Source organism: Megalops cyprinoides, chromosome 2 (assembly GCF_013368585.1).
Source record: "Megalops cyprinoides isolate fMegCyp1 chromosome 2, fMegCyp1.pri, whole genome shotgun sequence".
Taxonomy (NCBI): domain Eukaryota; kingdom Metazoa; phylum Chordata; class Actinopteri; order Elopiformes; family Megalopidae; genus Megalops; species Megalops cyprinoides.
This window is the reverse complement of record NC_050584.1, coordinates 39,916,522-39,939,892: the sequence shown is the minus strand read 5'-3', so window position 1 is coordinate 39,939,892 and position 23,371 is coordinate 39,916,522. Positions and strand designations below refer to the sequence as shown.

The 23,371-nt window shown below is 45.6% G+C and overlaps 1 protein-coding gene across 1 annotated transcript; it reads left to right on the top strand.

Annotated features, from left to right (window-relative positions):
- The first annotated feature begins 216 nt into the window (after positions 1 to 216).
- shdb (Src homology 2 domain containing transforming protein D, b) lies at positions 217 to 16,189 on the top strand. Its single transcript, XM_036521922.1, has 7 exons — positions 217 to 1,162; positions 3,138 to 3,288; positions 5,331 to 5,534; positions 12,916 to 12,993; positions 13,432 to 13,597; positions 13,963 to 14,082; positions 16,003 to 16,189. Exons 1-7 carry the CDS (start codon positions 827 to 829, stop codon positions 16,187 to 16,189), a joined length of 1,242 nt encoding a protein of 413 aa, XP_036377815.1. The 5' UTR covers positions 217 to 826.
- Positions 16,190 to 23,371: the final 7,182 nt, after the last annotated feature.

Genomic DNA, 23,371 nt, shown 5'->3' with positions numbered 1-23,371 from the left:
TTTGGGTTGTTTAAATTAAAATGTCAGGTTGCGGTCGCTGCTCTTATCTTAGTATCAACGGTAATTATGAGCTTAGTATGAGTACGGAACGGTAATTATGAGACCGCTTTATATGTTAAAATGAAAACGATCATCAGTTAGCTACACAGCTCGTGTTGGACATTCGATAATTAAAATTTTTACATAATACACAATAGCTTTAAAACATTGTCTGATTCTGTACTTCCCTTAAAGACAGAATCAGATATTTGAACACCTGTAATAGAAAACTGTCGAACAACAAAGTCTACTTTGTTTAACCCCAATTTCTGCGAAAAGGTATTTAAATTAAAATTTGCTGAAGAGGTTTAAACAGCTCTTATTGCTAAAATGTTTAGATTCACTTAAAGCTGGAGTTCCCAAGCTCAGTCTAGACTGTGTTATTGTTTCCCGGAGCCGCGACCTGCAGATCAATGCCAGCTGTCGGCTCTTGCAGAGAAAGTGTTGGTTGCTCCGTGCCTCAGATCTGTGCGCTAGAGACTGGCCACGTGTGTTTTGGGACGGTGGATTTGAGGATTATTCTCTGGATTTAAGGCGCGTTGTCCTGCATTTCAAACGCAGGAGCTGTATTAATATTTAAGCTTCCATGTGCTTTATTTTCAGACACAAACTGGTTCCTACATATCTTATAGGCCTACATCGGTACACAATGCAAGTATTTTGACTTGATAACGTACGTTAGGGTTAAATTGGCGAAGTTAATTTAATAATCAGGGCAGTGTCTGACCTACAATAGTAACCAAAAGTGTCCACGGCTGATGTGTTGAGCACTTCTCATAGTAGAGAAATGGCAAAGTGGCTGAAAGATTATTTGAGTTTCGGCGGCAAGCGTGTGCCTCCTCAACCGCCGAAACCCGATTACACGGAGAGCGAGATACTGAAGGCCTACAGAGTTCAGAAAAACTTGGACTTCGAAGATCCGTACCAGGACGCGGAGCGGGCTCGAAACGACTCTGGGATGGAAGACCTGTCCCACCCTGCCTTTGGCTCGCCGTTGAAGTCCACCAGTTTGGACATGAAGACTGTATCGCCCAAGCACCGACTCATCAAGGTGGAATCGCAAGACCTTGGTCGAAGCAAGATCCTTCTGAGTGCTGTATCTATCGAGGAGCCATCAGAACCCGTAAGTCGTGGTTGAAAAAATTGTATTCGCGTCCGCTAACAATTCTCTCAGCTACAATAATTCGGTGTAATGAAATTATGGTAATTGTAGACAAGACTGTTTGCTCTCCCTGTGAATCTGCGGCACAGTTCTTTCTTTGACAGAGAGTCTAGGTCCTGTCAGAACAGAACGCAGTGTTGCCTTCATGTCTACTTAGTCGTTAATTTCTGAACGTGCAGCACGTGTCTTGACTACAAGTATGAATCAGTTATTATTTGAAAATTGCTAATAATTTCAGTCTTTAAAACGTACTGGTGTGTGAGATTTTTCAGCCCTTAAATCTTAGGCGGGTGTATTAAGCACGGCATGTTTTAGTTGGAAAAAAAAGTGTACATCCTACTCTGGATACGACTCACTGACGAATCCACATGTTCCTAATTTGACTCCTGACAAGCCTGGTTCTGCATATCTGTCTGACGTAATTAATAATGCCAGTGTGGTGTGTACAGTACGGGCCTTTTAATAAGACATGAAGCATACTCTCACGACTTCACGTTATATTGTAGCTTGGGCTTATTAGCTCTTCTCTTTGACTACTTTACCGGTCACCACGGGATGGACGATGAGGTGCGAATTTTGAGAGCCCCTCAAGTTGGAGCTGTCATTTTATTAATAATAAATAGCGTTTGGATTATTGCGCAGTGTGATGGCATCGTGGGCCTTTAGCGAAGGAAACGTACGTGCAAACACTACATGTTGCTCCTCTTGTGGTTCCTTCAGAGACGATGTAGCCCTTTTTTTCGTCATATGCAAAAGCTGTATGTGAACTTGGTCGCAATCGGTATGAAGCGCTGCCTTCGACTGGGTGTTTTGCAGTACCTGCTTCAACCCAAATGCAAGCAATACCCACAACATTCAAAGCGCAGTGCGACGTAAATCAAGCTGAGTATGTCGTGCATTTTAATTTTACTTCAGGGAATATGTAAGAACCATTACATGTGAGGATTGCTTGACGTTGTATAACCTGAAGGAGACCCCAAGCCTGCACCCTCATGATGTTCAGCCTGTTATAAAATGTGCAGAAGCTGACAGAGCTGTAGAGGGACTTAGGTGTTCTGTCTGCAGATGAGTGGAAACCTCAGCTGAGCAGCTGCACTGCTGGAGTGTTATGATTCCATGCACAAATCACGGTGCGCACGCATACCCATCTTCTGGTCAATACCCAGTGCCTCCCTGAGCGCTCACAGTTTCTGGTCTTACTGTGGGTGTCCGGAACGTAGTGAGTCAGTCGGAGGGGAGTGATGATTGCATGCTCTGCTTTACACCTTTCTCACGGAGAATGCGGGAAGCGCACGGCTTAAGATGTGAAGTACAGGCCTGACGCATCGCTGTGTGAGTGTCCAGGCTACACGTTGTGCTCTGATAGCGCTCATTAATTTCCCAGTCTCAAGGGCCAACCAAGGAATGCTGTTCACGGGGAATTGTCACCAACGTGGCAAATTGCTGCTTGTCGATAACTTGTTATGCAGCATTAACAAGGGAATGCATGTAACCGCGTGTGTGTGTTCAGTCAGGCATTGTCTGGATTTTGGTACGTGCTTTGGTTAAGTGATTGCACCTTGAATGCTGGTATATGCATTCAGATTTGGTAAGCTTCTGTGTGTGACCATATGGCATGCTCTGTAATTGTAAGTGTGCCAGCTGACCTCTGACACCTTCTTTGAGCGAGACTGGCAGTACATAGATTCAGATGCAGAGACTGACACACCCACTCACATTACTGTGGGTATCTCTTGCCAAAGAAGTGGAAATCATAGCATATTTACTAAGATTATCTCATTTCTAATTCAGCCTCACTCAAAGTCAATTCCCCTCTGAATTTCCAGTAGCGGTGTGAATAAAGGTGGAGCTGCTGCTGTGGTGCCTCCGTCCGTGCGCGAGATAGAGGTCCACGTAGATAAAAAAATGTCTCATTTGCTTTATTTCTGTTTCTCAGGTGGTCCCGTCAGCCCCAGCTGTAGGAGACACAGATTACTCTGACCCGTTTGACGCCCGCCTCGAGTCACGGCCAGAGCCTGAGCTGGAACCAGTACCATCTGAAAATAATAGCTACATGGAGCCTTATGAGGCGCAAAGGGTCATTACAGGTGAGTCTGGGGTCTCTTTATGTCTTATTCTGTTCCACTGCATGCACTGAGCATTCTCTTATCCCCAGCATTGTCTTTGTACTTTAATGTACCACAATGTCTAGTCTGTCTGGTATGTTTGGGTTTCTGTGCCTCACTTTTTTTGCTTTCGTCCACTGGCCATTGCTGTTCTTATCTGTCAGTGCTTCTCACATACTTTAAAATGCTCTTTCCTTTTTTTTTTTTTTTTTTTTTGCTCCTCTGCACTCTCCTCTGACCTTCCATTTTCACCTGATACAGAAGTGTCTTTTTCTATTTGCCTTTAATATCCCAGTGTCTCTCACTGATGTAGTGAGCCACACTCTCCCTGCTGTAAATTCTCCCAGTCCCTGGGGGGGCCTTGAGAGCTTTGATCAGTCTGAGAGCGAATACGTGTCTTTAGCTGTAGTCTTAGCTGGATTTCTTCTGGTCAGAAGCAGTTCACAGCCGCTGAACAGGAGTAAGAGGTTTCGGTCCTCCGGGTTGTTAGCTGAGCCGAGGCAAACCCAGAACTCAGTCATTTGCAGTTTGTCTGCAGGCGCTCGTTAGAAATGAGGGGAGCTAAAAACAGAGCCAGGTGCGCGTTTGGGAGCGCCCTTCTGATTCTGAAAGAGAAGAATAGGAGTGCTACAAGGCGACTGGCTGCATATTGTCCCAAGAATATCTCCATGCATTCGTCAGTCATCTGGAATGAATGTAATTAGTTATTTTGTTTCAGGCCTTGGGGTTCTTTGTGCGTGCGCAAATCCCTGGAAATATCGAATATTTTGAGCCCTTTCAAATAGTTTGAATCTTTGGCTGCTGGATACTATTCTTTAACTGTCTCCATCATAAATTTGCGTTTGTGATAAACTGGTCTGTGAATGGAAAAGGTGCTGGGTTTGTAACCTGCCTCCAGGTGTTCCTGTCACTGGGTGTTCCAACTCATTTCATAGCTAAATAGATTCTCCACTTCCTCCAGGGCCCCTGGTTATACCCCTTTCTCCTGCCCATCAGGTTAAATCCATTTCTGATTTAGATTTTGCCATTTCCTATCATTCTATGCTGATTGCTGCTGTCTCCTGCTTGCTCTTTGACACTGGGGCTCCCCCCCCCACCCTGCTCAGGTACAGCAGGATTTAGCTCTCCTGTGCCTATGTCTGAATCACTTTACATCAAAACTAGCTCCCCCCTCCGCCTCCCTGCGCCTCAGGGTCTGTCCCCAGGGCATCTGTTGTCGCCATGGAGACGGCAAGGGCGCCCAATAGCAGTGTGTCATCTGAAGGTTAAAGTTTGTCTCTTCCCTTCTCTCCCCTCATCCCTCTTTCTCACTGTCTCACTCTCTTGTTCTCATATTTGAAGCCCCCTCTATGGTAATTCTATTCATACAACAATGTATCTGCTACTGGCTTTTATCTGTTTGTCTCTGACGTTCAGTGAAATGTGCACATTGGTAATGCAACTCTTGTTTACTCAACTGAGGCTCAGTGATTGACATGTTGTTAGAGGGGCGATTGATTTTTATGTTCAGGAATTCAATTTCTTCATCAATCTCCCGACACATACTTCAAGGTCACGCCAACATTTTCGCTGGTTGGGAAAACTGTGGTTTAGAGTCTCACCGCTGCACCCACATACTACAAGCTGTGAACCTAATGACAATTGAAATGAAAATGCTATTGTGAGTAACACTGCACTACAGGATTACAGACTAGATTAGTGGGATGCCTGTGAGCTTCACGGCTCAGTCTCCAACGAGCACAGAGAGCCGACCTCTTCAAAGCCTCTCAGTGTGACCTTCCCTGCTTCACACAAGCTGTGCAAATACAAATTGTCTCACTCTCATTCAAATTGTGTTGTCATCCAACAGGCATTTTAATTATTCTACAAGCTGCAGCAGGACCATGTACAAACAATGTAATGTTTGCGCGTGTTGCTCCCTTATTCTGTTTTTGCTCCCCCCATTGGTTTGAATACTGTGCGTCAGTTATTTTCATGAAATATGAGGCCTGTATTTCCTAAGCACTCTCTCCCCTGTCTTTCAGAGCTGCAGCGGGGCCCGGGCGGTGGCCGGTCGAGGGGTGGCGTCCAGCTCTATGATACCCCTTACGAGGAGCGAGGACGGGGGCACGTGGGGCTGACGGACGACGGGAGGGAGAGCCGCCTGCCCCAGGACGACGAGCGGCCCGCCGACGAGTACGACCAGCCCTGGGAGTGGAAAAAGGACCATATCTCCAAGGCCTTCGCAGGTACTGACCGTAGACTCACCCACGCAGGCTCTCTCTAGCTGCCAGCCTGGCCCTCTGCCACATGCTCAGAACGGCCGCACGATGGCCTCCCTTTCTGATAGAAACTGCCAGGCTCCTACGTGCGTATGTGTGTGTACCTTATGTTCATCAGGATCTGTACACAAGCAGCAATAACCGTTTGTGTGCGTGCAGCATACGTGCGCATGTGTAACTGGTGTGTTGGCAGTGAATTCATACAAGGGGGGGGGTTGTGCTTAATTGAGCTGTATTGAGAGCCATGAGGTCAAAGTGACAGGGCATAAATCAGCTTGCTTGTCCTTTCAGTCTTCCACCCTCTCCCTCCCTCCATCTTGTGCCTCTGTTTAATCAACTTCCTGCTCATATGTGCATGGCTGATCTTGTGCTAACAAAGCCAGTGGCCTGCGGAAGCCGGCACCAACTGGTCAAATCTGAGAGGTGTGCACTCAAATCATATTACTGTGGCAGCACTTACAGGGTCCTGTAATACGAGCCCCGAGCTGGTCCTGTGTGAACCTTAATCTTAATTTATGGGGGAAAATGATTCTCTCGCCCTGTATCAGAACGTGCACTCTCGGACAGGATCGTTTACCGTTAAGACCATTAAACAAATGCAGATGGGAAAGGCATTCAGCGTTTCCACCTTTGGAACTCCGGACACGGTCTGTTTGCGGCAGATCGATTGCTCAAAGCTGAAATGAAACGAATTTCCATGCCAGCAATCCTAAACCCCAGAACTCTGCTGTTGTTTAGTGGAGTAATGTGAAGGGCTTTGAACCTTGAGCCGCGCTGACAAAAAAAAAAAAAAACGTAAGGCAGGGGAACATCCAAGGTTACGGCAGATTTGATGCGCGAGCCGGATCCCTGTGATTCAGCGGCCCCAGCTCCAAGCGGAGAGGACAGAATTAATGACAGCTGCTGAGGAGAGGGGAGGAAGGAAGGGCGGGGGGGGCGACACCGTGGAGGGGTGCAATCAGTCACGCTACGACACCCTCTCCCTCTCCACCGCGCACATCCCTCCAGCGGTGACAGGGCTGTCCCTCCCCGTTGATCTGACACACGAGCGCAGATAAGCTACAGCAGGGGGCGGCGGGGCATCTCTTCCTGCCAGCAGCTCCCCTCCTCTCTCTTCATCATCATCGACAACCCCCCCCCCCCCCTTTTTCCACCCCACCCCCTCGCCACCCCACCACTGCCGCCTTCTGTAGTGCTGATTATCACCAGCCGCCAACCGCAGTCAGGTGTGAGGACGGGTGAGAACGCTCTGCTGATTCAGAATAGGTCACTGAGCTGTGGACCTGGAAGAGCTCGCGGACATGTCCACGTGGGTGCGTGATTGAGTGGGTATCGACAAAGTGTCATCTGAGGGATGGCCTTTTGTGTGTCTGCATTATTTTAAATGTAGGAGCTGTATGTGTGTGAGGAATTGTGCATTAATGCTGCGAAGTAATGGGAATGCAAACATCTGTGTGTGCATTTTGATTCGAGCCTGGTGTGCATTTTTTAAATTAATTTGAACTGTAAGACGGTAGTAATTGCTCCTGGTGCTGGCATGTTTCAGTCCAGCAGGTTTTAATTATAGCAGCCCAAAGCTGTCAATATCTAGCCAATTACATCAGTTGTTAACACTGGCAGCCCGCGATCAAGAAATACAGGAGGACACCAAGCTACCTCTAGAGTTCTGATTGTCTCAGGTTTTGATCATTCTGACTGTTATGGCGCTGGACAATTCCATTGCCAGGTTTTCTTAGTTTCACTTATCAGCTGGGTAATTTTAGCTTAACTGTGTCAAACCCTCTCAGATATGCATATGTAGAAAATGGTCTCTGGTAATTTACCTCTGTTTCAGTCAAATGATGTCCCACAGTGGTGTTTTGTTTTTACCTTGTGTGTTTTATTAAGTTAGGAAATGCAACATTTCCATTTATTTACATTGTTCATGATTGGAAAAGCTAATGGGTCAGGAGAGCTGGTAGAGACCCGCTGAGCACAAGTCACAGACGTGTAACCCACGCGGTGCATGAAAGGAGGAATGCCGTACTGTAGCTTTTGCACACCGCACAGTAAATGCTGCCAAATGATGACATAAATACTGAAACACTGCTAGTACATATTGTAACACGGTGAGAGGCCGAGCCTCAAAATGCTAGCACATGTGCGATAATATCACAAGACCACAGCAAATATGATTCCTGCCGTGCAAACAGTGGGCATTTAGTCGGGGGGGGAATCGGGGATACAAAACCAACAGGGATAATCCAAAAGGCAAATCCAGTCCAAACACAGGTCAAAACACAATCCAGGTTCTCCTCCGAACAAGGTCATACACTAATGTAGATTCCGTTATACACGCTACTTCCACTGCTCACAACAGTAAATCCTTCTCTCTCCCACCCCCGGCACAGGTGCCAGAGCTCCGTTTTATCTAGTGTTGATGAACACGCCTGTCAGGTGTGTCCTGTGTTGGAAAGGTGTAGTGTGAGCTAGGGAAGGGGTGGAGCCACCAGTGGAGGAACTCCTGGCCCTCAATCACCTCTCCCCTTTCTGTGTCACAAAACTTACTTTTTACTGTTATTTTGTTTTATTTACTGAACTTGTCGTCATGCACTGCTGTGTATGGCTAAAATTGTCATTATGATCCATCTGTTTCCATGCTTTCATGGTGCTTTGTTGTGTAATAGACCATGTAATCTGCCTTGGATAGATTCATATCCTCAGTTCATGATGTAATACGAACAATAGGTCACAGACCAAACAGGCAAATGCATACTCAATTTTAAAATGCTGTGGCTACTGGCAGCATTGCTGCCTTTTGAAAATGATGGAAGAATGAGTCAGTGTCCACCTTCTGCAGGCACACTTATTGTCAGCCACTGCTGCTGAAATGCACTGCATGTCGGTAGTGTAAGTAGCACACCAGGAAAAAAAATGTACAAATCAGAAACTGAAGATTATTTTTAGTTTAGATTCAGAAAAGAAAAATAGCTGGATTTAGTAGGTGTGAAAAGGAATCACCTATAAATATTTGTTTACATGTGAGTTTTGCCCAAAAAGTGAAGAAATATCAAACCCAGGTGTTCCAATTCAGCTGTATTCCTCAGATCTTTAGAGGCATTCGGGTTTGACTCACCAAACCTTAAGAGTTTGGTTGAACCCAAATGCCTCTAAAAATGTGTGTCTTACCTCTAAAAAACCAAACTCTTATGTGCCTGACACTGACATGGGTTTGTGTTTTCCAAATGCTGATGCAATGCCACTGGCGACTACATTTTAGTGCTGTGTGCCACAATGAATTCTGTCACAGGAAAAAATGGAAAAATGCAGAAAGATGGTGATTTGGCTAATGTGACATATGTGCATTGCAGTATTATCTTGCAGTGGAAAGGAGCCAGGGCAATATACAGCCTTGCCATTACTAAAACTTAAGTGTTTGATTGATGACAGGTCCACTGCAATTAGCAGTAGCAGCTGCCATGATTCTATTGACACCACAGAACAGTACAATGGGAAGGCTGTGGTAGCTTCAGACCCAGGAAGGAAATGCAACTCAAACTACTAGCAGCCTGCAAGCGCAGCAATGGACTTTGGACAGCCCTCATACTCAAGTGATTCATTCCGCAGTCATTAAGATGATGGTAATGCGGGATATATTGCCTCACTCAACTCAATGGTTGTTGATAACCTTAGATTTACAACTAGACTGCTCCAACCAAAATGTAAATTCCCATCTCAGCAGTTTTTTCCTTATAAAAATACCTGATATGTAAAAGGCCATAATGAAGCACTTAAGAAAATCCATTAGGAGAAATTGTATGTCAACTAAATAATTTTTTTGCAGTATCCTTTCAAACTAGGGGTAGGAATATCTGCTTCTTGAGTGCCAGAGTTGTTTCTGATACATCAGCAAGAAAGAATTAGCATTTACAAATGACATATGGACATGCGAGTGTCCTACATGGTCTTACATCTGTGCAGCTTCACACTGCATTCATAATGATCACACCATGACAGAAGTGCCATTTTGGACTGAGGCTGTTGACTGCAGGCCCGCAGCAGCGCTCATTTGTTGTGTAGAATAAAGAGAAAGATTCGAGTGAAAATTAAAAACACAAATGGCAGACAAGAACAATGACTTCATTATTCTTAATGTAACTCTTGTCTGACTTCACATTTGGTGCTTGTGTTCATAGAATAAGTAGGATTAGGGATTTGGTTCAGTATTTGGCCAAATCTTTAATGCTGGATTCAGCGTTGCAGCCAAATCCTAAAAGTATGGATGGGATGCATTCTTACGGAAAGGTTTTTCAAAATACTTTCTGGGGAGTGAGAGAGAGCATGTGTGTGTGTGTGTGTGTGTGTGTGTGTGTGTGTGTGTGTGTGTGTGTGTGTGTGTGTGTGTGTGTGTGTGTGTGTGTGCGTGTGTGTGTTTATGAGGGTGAGAGTATGTGTTTGCGACAGAGAGACATTCTGAGCCTGTGTGTCCCTGTCGGTCAGATGGCTGTTAGGGGGGCCCCGGGGGAGCCTGGCTTGCCTCTCTATCAATTTGCTTGGCGCAGGAACCTCTTCTCCTGATTCTCTCTCTCTCTCTCTCTCTCTCTCTCTCTCTCTGCGCCCAGCATCGCTGACGCTAATGAAAAGACATGTCCTCTGTGATTCCATCTCCCTCATGTGCAGAGCGGGCGGGCGGGGGCCGGGGGGCGGGGGGAGCGGAGGGGCGCAGTGGGGAGAGAGGTAATGTAGCACTTACATGAGAGGATGATGATGAGGAGAGGAATGAATGGAGCGGAGATGAGCGCAGAATACACAGCAAGGTGCAAACGGAGCCGCTGGGAGTGGCGGCGAAACGGAACAGGAGAAGGTGAGGTTAAATCAACAGCTAAAGCAGACGCGGGGAGCGAATGGCCACAAAGCGTCCTTGTTTGACTTCATGAAGCGGCCTTCGTGGTCAGTGACCTGATATTGTGCAGACACTCGTCGGCGGCAGAGCAGAGACAGTCTGTAGTCCGGCGCGCTGGCCGACAGCGCGCGCGCGTCACTCTCACGTTAGTGTCCTCCTAATGAGCGGGAGCCCATGTGCCTTCAACACCACAATAGGGTGTTAATTGTCTGCCGTCGGTGGAACGGCAATTGGCTTGTGTGTAGCAACGAGAGCCACTTGTGTCTGTGTCTTGGTGTAAAATGAGGGAGAGGGGGAGGAGTAGGACAACTGCCAAGACCAAATTTGACAGGAAAATAAACCTACAAGGAGATGTCATGAAAAATGTGAATATGCTAATTATACCATCTCTGTCTTTCACAGCCTTGGTGCGATTTTTTTTCTAAAAGGTGATATCTAGAGGTCCCCTTTCTGTTTCTCTCCGCATTTTATTTTAACAATGGGGGAGGTAGTCAATCTTCAGCATTACAATGGCAGTCAGTGTATCTCTGCATATTAACGCATGCTATTTGTCAACAGAACGTCACTCAAAAACCTGTTTGGAGTAGATGACTGCCAATACTGCCAAAATGCAAATGAACGCAGATATATCGGGCAGATGTAAGTGCAGCCTTGATTTAAATAACTATAGTGTTCCAAATAATTATTCAGCCCAGAGAGAGGCAAAGATTCCAGCTGACTGGATTGATTCGAGACAACAGGTACTAATATCAGCTGTCACTGTGTGTGTATGTAGAATTTTCTTGTCTTGAAGAAATCTACAAAATTGCCCCTCTTATCTGTGGTGTTAGGGAGCTCCAGTCATTCTGTGGGAGCGTTTCCCTGATTCAGGCCAGATGTGACCTGAGCTGAGTGGCAGCTCAGCAGTGGTGTGTAGGGGTAGTGGGGCCAGGGGGACGGAGAGCGAGGGGCTGCCCTTTGTCACAGTGACAAGCGCCGACAGACATGGGAGGGGGGGCAGAGCTGATGTCATCGGGGAGTTACAAAGGGTTAATTCAGGGCCTAGTGTCAGACTGCTTTCAGAATACGGTCACACTGGGAGTCCCAGCGACATTTCCATACACATGCACACACTGCCCTGGGACTGAAAAAAAGCACACCAGCACTGCAGAAATGTAAGAATCACAAGCATGTTTTAAGTGTAAGCATATAACACCAGCTAGGTACATGGTTTAAATGCACGCACTTGTACAAAAAACTACATGTAGTCTGTAGCATGAACATTCTCTCTTTTTTTCTCTCTCGCTCTCTTTCTCTCTCTGTCTCTCACACAAACACACAGGCACATGCACACTCACACAGACACACCTAACTGGTAAATACATAGGAAAGAAACGCAAATACAGTTTAAGAATTGTGCAGGCGTATTAATACGAGGTAGCTACATAGTTTTAAAAGCACTTCCCTTCCACTTGTATGAATATATCTGTAGTATGAATGCGTCACATGCACACACACACACACACACACACAGATCTGAGAAGTGCTGAGAGAAACCTTGAATCCCCCCAGTCAGTCCTGTGCACATACTGTGACATGAAACTCTCTCCACTCAAGCGAGCTCATTTCCTTCACCGGGTTCCTCCCCTTGTCCTTTTGTCTTATCGTGAGTCATTCTTACCCCGTGATCTTGCTGTGATCCCCCTCTCCGCTCCGTCCTGAGCGAGGGGTCAAGTGGAAGGCAGGGGAGCGGGTTTTCTGGAGGGGGCGGGGTCACAGTTTAATCATGGGTTCTGCTGGGTCTGTTGGTTTCCAGATGGGACCATTGTACTGCGCCATGCATCAATAATTCACAGAGAGCGAGTGAAAGTGCTGGAGTGTGTCTGTCTGCTCAATAATTAACCAGCGAGAGGTGGGGTGTATGTACAGCCTGTTTCTTTTTTAAATGGCCACTCTCCTTGCTTTGATGTCCTAAAACCCGGGGAGGGGGAGGCTGCAAGTTTTTCATCTCATAAAGATGTCACCCCCCTCTCTTGTGTCATTTTGGCTTTTGTAATCCTGTTTCACAGTCCGCCATGTGCAGTTTATGCTGCCAGCGATTGTGTATGTCACAAGTGTGGCAGTGGGTGCATGTGTGTTACTGATGCCGCAGTAATGAATGTCACATGATTGGCATTGTTTTAGTGAGCTGTGTAAGACAATGAATCGATGTGAGTCACACATGCCTGTCTTCCATTCTCTCTGTACGTTTCCAGTGCTGGTCCCTAACTCGCAGCAAATGGCACCACCTCTTCTGCTCAAGGGCCCGTTGTTGGTCTGTCCTCTTTTCAGTCACTTTCTTGTTATATCTCTCTTTCTTTCTTTTCTCTTTTCTGTCTTGCCCCTCTTTTGTCACTGGTGCTTTTTCCATATCCCCTTTTCTCTCCTCCCCCTCTCTCTTCTCTCTCTTTCTTATGCTCCTCGGTCTCTGCCCCATTCCCTCAGTAGACATTAAAGAGTTTGCTGACCTGCCCTGGCCCCCACCAGTGGGGCAGCTGGAGGAGGAGCCCCCCCTCAGAGAGCAAGGTGACCTCTCACCCTGGACCCCCCCCTACAGCGCCCCCTGTCTGCCCTGCCTGTTAGCTGCACTAACACTCTGCCAGCACTGTGCACAGAGTCACTCTGAGTCACTGTCCGCTTCACTGGTGCAACCTGGAACCCTGCTGCTCAGGGATCTGCCCCCAGCTCACTTCTCCCATGATCCTCTGCAGCATCTTCTCCTCATGCCTTCCTTTGGTCACCCTGCACTCTTTTCCTCTAAGGCCTTGCAGTGTCTGCACCCAGCTCACAATTCCTCATCTGTTCCACAGGCACTCACTCAAAGCCCTTCCTCCCACCCACTGCTTTGCCAGCCCTGTAGTGTCTCTGCTAGTCTCCTCCCTCCTCTTCCTCAGGTTTGGCTTCAGTTGGCTGCTCTGTTCGAGGCCTGTCATCCTAACCTCTGAGCTGTGTCTCTCTGTACAGTGCAGTTTGATGGTGCAGAGTGGGAGCACTCCTCGTCGCCCACAGAGCGCCTGCGGCCACCACGCTCCAGCCCCCTGGCTGGAGCCACCAAGTTACGCAAGCCCGCAGACCCTCACACTATGCTGGGGGAGAGAGTGGACCCCACCTTGCCCCTGGAGAAACAGGTGTAAGTACCCCCATCAAGCAACTCCTGTGTGCTGTTGTGGCTCGTGGCCCCATTGGTCCTGTATAACATACCAGTCTGAATGCTGTAGTGAAAACCAATAAAATTACCAGTCTGAAATATCTCAACAATGACTTTCCCTTGTGAGAAATATGTATAGCATATGCTAACAGCTTTGTCTTACTGAGAAGTGAACTGTATTGAACAGTCCTTTGTTGATAGATGGTGATAGATTCACTTTCTTGTTTATATATTTAACCAGCTTTGCTATACTGATCTACACTACTGAGCCATTAGACACTTGGAATCACTTAGACAGAGTTGCTGAATGTAACCTACCCATAAATTCCCCTTTCTGTGTGTCCCAGGTGGTACCATGGAGCTCTGTCTCGGTCTGAGGCCGAGTCTCTGCTTACTCTGTGTAAGGAGTGCAGCTATCTGGTGAGGAACAGCCAGACCAGCCGCACAGACTTCTCTCTCTCTCTCAGGTACACATACACTTTCCACCCCCCCCCCCCCCCCCACTACACACACACACACACACACACACACACACACACACACACACACAGTGCTTATATATACTCCCCTTCCAGTGTCCTTTGACTTAAATATTAAGGTTAACTGGCAGATTGAAAAACACATGTAGAATATGGCCCTAATACTAAATATAGCCCTAATATTGAATATGGTCCATTCGCTGGTCCCCCTTCTCCCTTCTCCTCTGAGATAGCGGCCACACTGTTTTCCCCTCAGGAACTACACTCCATCACTCAGTGTAATGCTGCCTATCAGGAGAAATCTCCTCCCTCTAATTACTGTCTCGCTCTGTCTCCCTCTCTGCTCCCTGCTTCTGTTCTCTTTGAGTGCTGATCAAGCAGGTAAAGCACACTTGAGTTCACACAAAGCATCTGCTCGTCCCTAATGAATATTAATCACCCTCTGCAGACCACACACAGAGACACGCGGGCGCGCGCGCACACACTCCTGTCCGCAGCACGCACACATGTTCGCGCTGTGCCAGTCTCTTCCTCTGAGGTAGCTTTGTGTTTCCAGGAATTCCAGCAGAGCAGTTTGTTTTCGTCTTTGTGCGTTTGCTGAAGTGCTCTGGAGCTGCGGTGTAGGAGACCTGTGCGAGGTTGCTGAGTGGAGATGAAAGCGAAACTGACAGGTGTCCCTGAGCAGGGAGGGAGTCAGCACTCAACCGGGACAGCATAGCAGTCTGAGCAGTAGGCCAGAGAAGGGCTGCACTGTACCACCCACCAATTCACACAGCCTTCCTTTCCCCATTATGTATTATATACATCCTGTTATAACGTACTATCTCGCCGTCAAGCAGTGGACATAAACAACCCTAATTGCTAATGTGGCTCATGAGTGGTGGTAGCCCAAAGGAAAAAAAATAAAAAAACAAAGACGTATAATGGTGCTGGACTGAAGTTAGATTCTTTGTCTTGCTGTGGCCAGTGAAGTTTTCTGCCAGCGAGCAGCAATCCGTGTGCATGAGTGAAAAAGAGCGTGTTGCAGGCAGTTCACATCACTTAACTCAGCGTTGATTCTGCTCGCTGTAATGACTGACTGTAGCCGGCCAATTAGAGCCCTCTGTTCTCCCTCTGTTTCTATAATTAGAAGCGACGTCATGGCAGCCTTGGCTTTCTTAAAGGGGAGTTGTGGTCGTGGTTCACTGATGCTCAGCCCCCTTCACTCTCACTCTCTCCCCAGCTCCTGCAGAATTGCTCTCTCTTTCTTTTCCTCTCTTTCCACCTCTTTTGTATTTCTTCCTTTCCCCTCCTTCCCCTTTCTTTAAAAGGTGCTCATTATTTGTATTCCTGCTGAACTGAAAGTACAGCAGCTATTCAGTAAGTGACTTCGGGACCATGACATTCTTCAACCATCTGTTACTTCTCTCCTCTTATTCACTCCCATCTCTCCTGTCTGCTTCTTTTAACTGTCTTCCTCTTTTTTTTTATCATGACTACATCAGACTGGGCCTTTGGTGTTACCCTAGTCATTCTATTGAATCCCTTTTGCTGTTGCAACATGTCACGCACTTGCCTTAATTGTTCTATGTAGGGCGTAACAACTTATTACCCAGTTTGTATTTCTCATGCTATGAAGAGTGTCGCTATGTTTGTTATACAATATAGAAGGGTTAGTTCAGAACCATTGTTCCTATTGGTCAGTCTGGACTCCAGCCTTGACAATATTATCTAGTATACCATATCTAGTATACCACAAGTACAGTACCAGTCAAAATGTCTTCGAATGCATGTCCCCCCCTATCTTAATCAGGTGTGTCTAAACTTTTCACTGTTACTGAAAGTGGAATTGTAGATTTGTGGTGAAATGTTTGTTGTTATGTGTGTTACACGGTGTGCGTGAGGAAATGTGACTTTGTTGTTCCTCAGGAGCTGCCAAGGCTTCATGCACATGAAGTTCACAGTGAATAAGGAGGGGAAGTACATCCTGGGCCAGAACAGCCCTCCCTTTGACAACATCCCGGAGGTCATCCATTACTACACCACCCACAAGCTGCCAATCAGAGGAGCTGAACACCTATCTCTGCTCTTCCCTGTGCTTGTCCAGACTCTCTGATGTGCCTGAGTACCTTGCAGGGTTCTCGTTCCAGCAGGTACTGTGGAATGCTGGACACTGTTCTGACTGACTGACGCTGGTTTGGGAATGCTCTCGTTAGATGGAACTGACTGAATTCTAGGTGGTTGCCCAGAGGGCCGACAGAATCACTAACTTCTCTAGTGCCATCTTCTCTGGAAATGGATCCATATCAGAGACTATACTTGAAGTTTTTTACTTGTTCCCCTAATGAAGGTTCTCTCTGGACATTTTAAGATGAAAGGACTTTTTGTTAGGCATGTGTCATATTCCATGTACTCTTCAGATGTCTTTGATTACATCATGATCAGTTAAAAGTGTCTGATTAGATGGATGGATGATTAGAACACTTGACTAGTCAGCCACAGCCTGACTATGAGGTCAGATGAGCTACTTTTCTCTGTGCCATTAGATGTTCCAGTTGGTTTGTTTGACTGCTGTTCAATAATCATACTGTTGCCGCATCCACACCATGATCTGCCCTTGCAAACTTCACAGATGAGCTGAAATAGTCTTGTTGGTTCACCTTTAGTTACGTGACCCTTCTGCAAAAACAGAAATGAGGTGTCCCTTGAGCCTTTGCTTATTGTTCTTCTATGAAATTTGCCTATTTCATGTATGGACTTTAAGTCTGGATACTGTCATCACTACTACATTACCATTGGCATTAATATGGAGAGATGTAGGTTAGAATAGAGAATATTTTGTCAGTGGTGAACTGAATCACGGAGTAACAAAGATCAGCTGATACCATTGAGTGTTTTAGTATAATAATCATTATTGTTACTAATATTGTTATGATTACTATTATTCTCCTTGTTGCTATTTCTGATGACAATTACAATAATCCCAATAGGTTTGACGTATTTAGCTGTGTTTAAGATTTTCACTTGTACTAAGAAATTAAAAGGTTTATAAAGGTCATCACGCTCTGTCTGTGTAAATTAATGAGCTGTGGTTACTGCACACTGCAGCTACTGGATACAGGATGAAATGGAAGACCTGCAAAAAGTGTTCAGGTGTATGCTTTTCACAGCTTGCAATTCAGACACAAGTGCGTGCACACACATACAACCATGCACACGGCGGGGACCCTGGCCATTCACAGATTTTCAGTCTGCCGTTTTGAACATCCAGGTGGTTCTCTGTCGGAAACAAATCCTCTTAGTGCATAAGTCTTTATTTTTGGCACAGTATAACGTTTGTGGATTTCCCCATTTTCAGGGATCTTAACTACATGCTCCCTGTGAATGGCTAGGTTGCTCTATATAACCAAGGACAAACATATTGACAGATATCTAGAAGTCTTACAGAACGTCATGGACTGTGCAAGGGCACAGAATCTGCCTGGTTTGAGAATGTACCCATGCTTTTCTTATTAAAGCAGACAGTTGCTCTTCCCCCACTATTACCAGGCAGGGGGTAATGGAGCAGAGGAAAGGAGGAGGTGGTCATTATTTCGGATATGCCGGAGTGAAAAGGGATGGGATTGCTTTCATTAGGAAGCCAAATGAAACGGCAGCAGCTGATTACTGGTGTGACAGGCAATTTGAGTACGTGTGTGGAAGAAAGCGTGTCTGTATTTCTCCACTGGGACGTGTGGAAAGGTACACTGTACAGGACAATGGTGTTCAGTCTGAGAATAGTCTGTCTGTTGATGGAGTAAAAGATACCTTGTCAAGTTTGCATAAATGTAAACTGTTCTCCATATATTGTTTCTGTGTGGTTTATTGAGGTTGCTGTAATGAATATGTCTCAATGTTTGGAAACCAACCAGTCAGTTTTTACTCTTTCCTTAGCACTGTACATAAATGGCTTTTGTACGGCTGTGTGGAGTGAGTTCCCTATGTGCGTCTGTGTTAGTGTAGCGTATGTGTCTGCCCAGCTGTCTATCACACTGTGTAAAGTGAATGCATTGAGTCACTCAGTGTGTCTGACGGTGTTGATTTGGCAACAGCTGATAGCTCTGATTAGAAGAGCCGTGAGGCACTAACACCTGTTATCACTGCTGAGCCAAACACACGCGTGGGCGGATGCACACACACACACACACACACACACACACACACACACACACACACACACACACACACACACACACACACACACACACATACATACACCCACAGCTGTGTCGTGCACCATTACCAGTGACCATTTCTGATGGATGACAATAGACATGGAGATTTGCGCACACGTGGGTGGATTTAAAGGCGTGCGATGGCTAAATGCACAGCTGTGCTCATGCGCACACACATGATTGCAAGGGTGGGCTGCATTGTCAAAGGCATGGACACCATCTCCAGCACGCGAGGACTGGCTAATCCCCACAGGATGAGCTTATGCATAGAGAGCAGGGTGAAGTGTGGCTGTCTGGGCAGCGTTTGCCACCCAGTGTAGGCAGGTGTGTGACAGCGGTGAGGGATGCTGGGAGATTGCAATCAGAGGCGGGTCACATGGGGAGCAGCTGGGCAGAGGGGGAGGGGGGCAGCTGCACAGACCGCATCGAGAATTCCAGCCAACACTGCCTCGCATCACATTTCAAGGTCTGCATTCCAAGGCCCCCTTCATAATGGTACCCATTTTGATTTGGCCAGCATTTTAAATAACTGCAGTTTATTCTTGATTAATTATATGATTATTCCAGAACATTTAAAGGAAGACAAAGCCCCATCCATAATATGTGTGTGTGTGTGTGTGTGTGTTTGTGAGAGAAAAAAGTGTGAGAGAGGGGAAATACTTGAGGTTCATTGTTTTCATGCACCAATTCATATGTTGCATTAGTTTGTGGCCATCATTTAAAATGTTACTTCACATGAGTGAGTGGGCACCAGTGTGGAGAGAGTGGTCAGGACATGCCGACATGGCACTGCTTTAGTGAGTGAATCTGGGGCCTGAAACCCTTCACCTCTCTCCCCCTGCAGTGCTTCCAGCTGCCGCCTGTTAAACCCCTCCTGCAGAGCCTAACACTAAACCCTGCCCAATCCTTGTGACTAATGAGACTTATTGTCGGAGGTTCAACAGCTTCGTATTGGACTGAGGAAAAGAAGCGTGACAGGGACAAATATCTGGTTGCTATTCGTCCCCAGTCAGTGCAGCTGTGGTGGAGACAGCCCTTATAAGGATCATCTGTGACAATGATGATCCTTATAAGATCCCCCCCAAAGCTTGTTAAACACCATGACCCTGTGACCAGTGTATTGGGGGGAGATGAATGCACAGCCCCACGCTGGCAGCCCCACAAATGCAGCCCAGATGGGCTCTTTTGTCTTCAGACTCGCAGAAATTACTGGGCAATATGGAGTGCCAGGTTAGGGGTTTTGGCACCGAGAAGGCGTCACTCTGTCGCTCAACGTCCTGTATGCCTTTGTGTGGCCGAGGTGACTGAGGCATATGGAGAAGATCAGTCACCTTACTGTCACCCGACACACACCCAACAGAAAGCACCGCGGGTCGTTTGGTTGGTAAACAGCAGTGAGAAGCGGCCGCTTGCTGCCGGTGTGTGCGCCTCTCGTTCCTCCTCCTCTGCGGGAGGCTGCTGCGTGGTGTGGCTGTACACTTCATTCAGAGCACGTCTGAGATGCTGAGATGGAGGTCTCTGAGGCTGGCATCTCCTGCTGAGTTACCTGTTTCACAAGATGCCTTTTTCTTGCTCGACTATCAATGGATGCGATACGATATGATATTCCGTAGGCAATAATGCTGTAAGCCGCATAACATGAGTAGCGGACATAATCATTTAGTCCTCAGAGTGCTCTTTTCACTGATTGTATGCTCCTTTGTTGAAGTCGGCTTTCTCCAGCATAATGAAAAATGTGTATTTGATTAATTTAAAAACTGTCAGGAGGTGTTATGATGATTTGAAATGTGTCCTTTGCATACATTTCTTTCAAGGCAAAATCTTTTGGTGTCTATTTGTCATTCACTACCTGTGGCCATAGCTATGACTTCCATGGGTGTATATATTTAAATAAATAATACACTGTAATATTAACATAAATATTTCACAGAAGATATTCAGTTGAAAGATGTAAAACACATGGTGTTCTCAGAGATGCTGATGAGAAGAAGTAGATTTGCTTTTGACAAACCACCAGGTTTGAACTTTAAGGGGTCTATCTTTGCCCTGGTCCACTGAGCAATTCGCAGCTCCCTCTCAGATATTCAGTCAGGGACAGATGTGCAGAACGAGGCTGCCTGCAGGTGAGGTGAGCGTCTCGTCTGAAATGTCATCCTGTCAGCAACGATCATCCATTCCGATCACAGCGATGTCATATCAACAGTGCGCAGAACCCAGCAGATTGTTGCAGACGTTTACTGTCAGGTGTCCTGTGGTGGTTCCTAACCCACCCCATTCGGACACATGCTCAACTGACACTGGTGTAACACGCTGCTCTCCCACACTGGGGCCCTGGGACCGGCAGCCGTCAGAGGAGAAGTGACGGACCTGCGTGGCTTCTTTTATCAGAAGTCTTGCTTAACGGTGTTGTGTCGCTCATGGGACGCTGGCTGCCATAGTCTGTCCAGTATGTGTCAATAGCTTGATTATCATGTGGTCATAAAATCACCCTTTTAAAAACCCAGTGTCTCTCCAGACCATTGTTTACAGCTCCTTCGCAGCCATACTGCAAGCTGATGTTGGCTGAAGCCCCACTGCCTTTTGGTTAAATTATTCAATTTTATGTTCATCTACCTATTAAATAATCAAAATGGTATGTGTATATATATATATATATATATATATATATATATATATATATATATATATATATATATATATATATATATATATATATATACATACAGTGCCATGCAAAAGTTTGGGCACCCCTGGTCAAAATTTCTGTTACTGTGAATAGTTAAGTGAGTAGAAGATGAACTGATCTCCAAAAGGCATAAAGTTAAAGATTAAACATTTTTTTCAACATTTTAAGCAAGATTAGTGTTTTATTTTTGTTTTGTACAATTTTAGAGTGGAAAAAAGGAAAGGATCACCATGCAAATGTTTGGGCACCCCAAGAGATTTGAGCTCTCAGATAACTTTTACCAAGGTCTCAGACCTTAATTAGCTTGTTAGGGCTATGGCTGGTTCACAATCATCGCTAGGAAAGGCCAGATGATGCAAATTTCAAAGCTTTATAAATACTCTGACTCCTCAAACCTTGTCCCAACAATCAGCAGCCATGGGCTCCTCTAAGCAGCTGCCTAGCACTCTGAAAATTAAAATGATTGATGCCCACAGCAGGAGAAGGTTATGAGAAGATAGCAAAGCGTTTTCAGGTAGCCGTTTCCTCCTTATGTAATTAAGAAATGGCAGTTAACAGGAACGGTGGAGGTCAAGTTGAGGTCTGGAAGACTGAGAAAACTTTCAGAGAGAACTGCTTGTAGGATTGTTAGAAAGGCAAATCAAAACCATGTTTGACTGCAAAAGACCTTCAGGAAGATTTAGCAGACTCTGGAGTGGTTGGGCACAGTTCTACTGTGCAGCAACACCTGCACAAAAATGACCTTCATGGAAGAGTCATCAGAAGAAAACCTTTCCTGCGACCTCACCACAAAATTCAGTGTAAGAAGTCTGCAAAGGAACAAAACAAGCCTGATGCATTTTGGAAACAAGTCCTGTGGACTGATGAAGTTAAAATAGAACTTTTTGGCTGCAGTGAGCTAAGGTATGTTTGGAGGAAAAAGGGTGCAGAATTTCATGAAAAGAACACCTCTCTAACTGTTAAGCACGGCGGTGGATTGATCATACTGGGCTTGTGTTGCAGCCAGTGGCATGGGGAACATTTCACTGGTAGAGGGAAGAATGGATTCAATTAAATACCAGCAAATTCTGGAAGCAAACATTACACCATCTGAAAAAAGCTGAAGATGAAAAGAGGATGGCTTCTACAACAGGATAATGATCCTAAACACACCTCAAAATCCGCAATGGACTACCTCAAGAGGCGCAAGCTGAAGGTTTTGCCATGGCTCTCACAGTCCCCCGACCTAAATATCATCGAAAATCTGTGGATAGACCTTAAAAGAGCAGTGCATGCAAGACAGCCCAAGAATCTCACAGAACTAGAAGCCTTTTGCAAGGAAGAATGGGCGAAAATCCCCCAAACAAGAACTGAAAGACTCAAAAGCTACAAAAAGTGTTTACAAGCTGTGATACTTGCCAAAGGGGGTGTTACTAAGTACTGACCATGCAGGGTGCCCAAACTTTTACTTCTGGCCCTTTTCCTTTTTTGTTATTTTGAAACTGTAAAAGATGGAAATAAAAAGTAATCTTGCTTAAAATATTAAAGAAATGTGTCATCTTTAACTTTATGTCTTTTGGAAATCTGGTCATCTTTTATTCGCTTAGCTATTCACAGTAACAGAAATTTTGACCAGGGGTGCTCAAACTTTTGCCTGGCACTGTGTGTGTGTGTGTATGTATGTATATATATATATATATATATAATGTATAAACTTAATATAAAAGTATACAATATAGTGTGTAGACTTCACTCTATCCAGTCATTTATTCTAAAATGTCAGAATGTGTTAATCAAATTACAAAAGCAAGAGCTTTGACCAAGTACTCTCCCAGCCAACTGTGAGGTTTTCTCTCTTCCATTCTCTCTCAGAGCTTGCTTCATTGCACTGGTTTTGTGGAACACCAGCTGATGAATCTTTTGAGACATACAATCCAGTTAAAGGATTTTTTCTTTGCCTTGATTCTCAGATCTTGATTTCACTCTTAAGAACTACCTTCTCTTCTCTCCTGAGGAGAAGGTAAGATTCCCATTAATTAGCATTGGAGCTGTTTTCAGACTCACAGTTCATCATTTGTGAATGGTTGAAGAGTTCAAGAATTTAACAGTTCAGTATTTTCAATCCACTGGTGTTACTCTGATGGCAGCTATTTTAGGCAAATGATATTTCACCAGTGAAGCCAGTATGCCAAGGATGTTTAGCCTGATCTTTCCTGAAAAGCACTAAGTGCAGATCTTTCATGAATGTAGTTATTAAGATTCTTTTGATCTACACAGCCCTGTTTCAACACCTAGGCTGTCATAACAGTGCAAACAATTTCTCCTAAAACCCAAGTGTATCTCATGTGTTTATTTTCCTTTTCTTGGTTATTGACATCCTGTATTTTCACTCCTTTCAACCCAGTATCCCAAATGACAG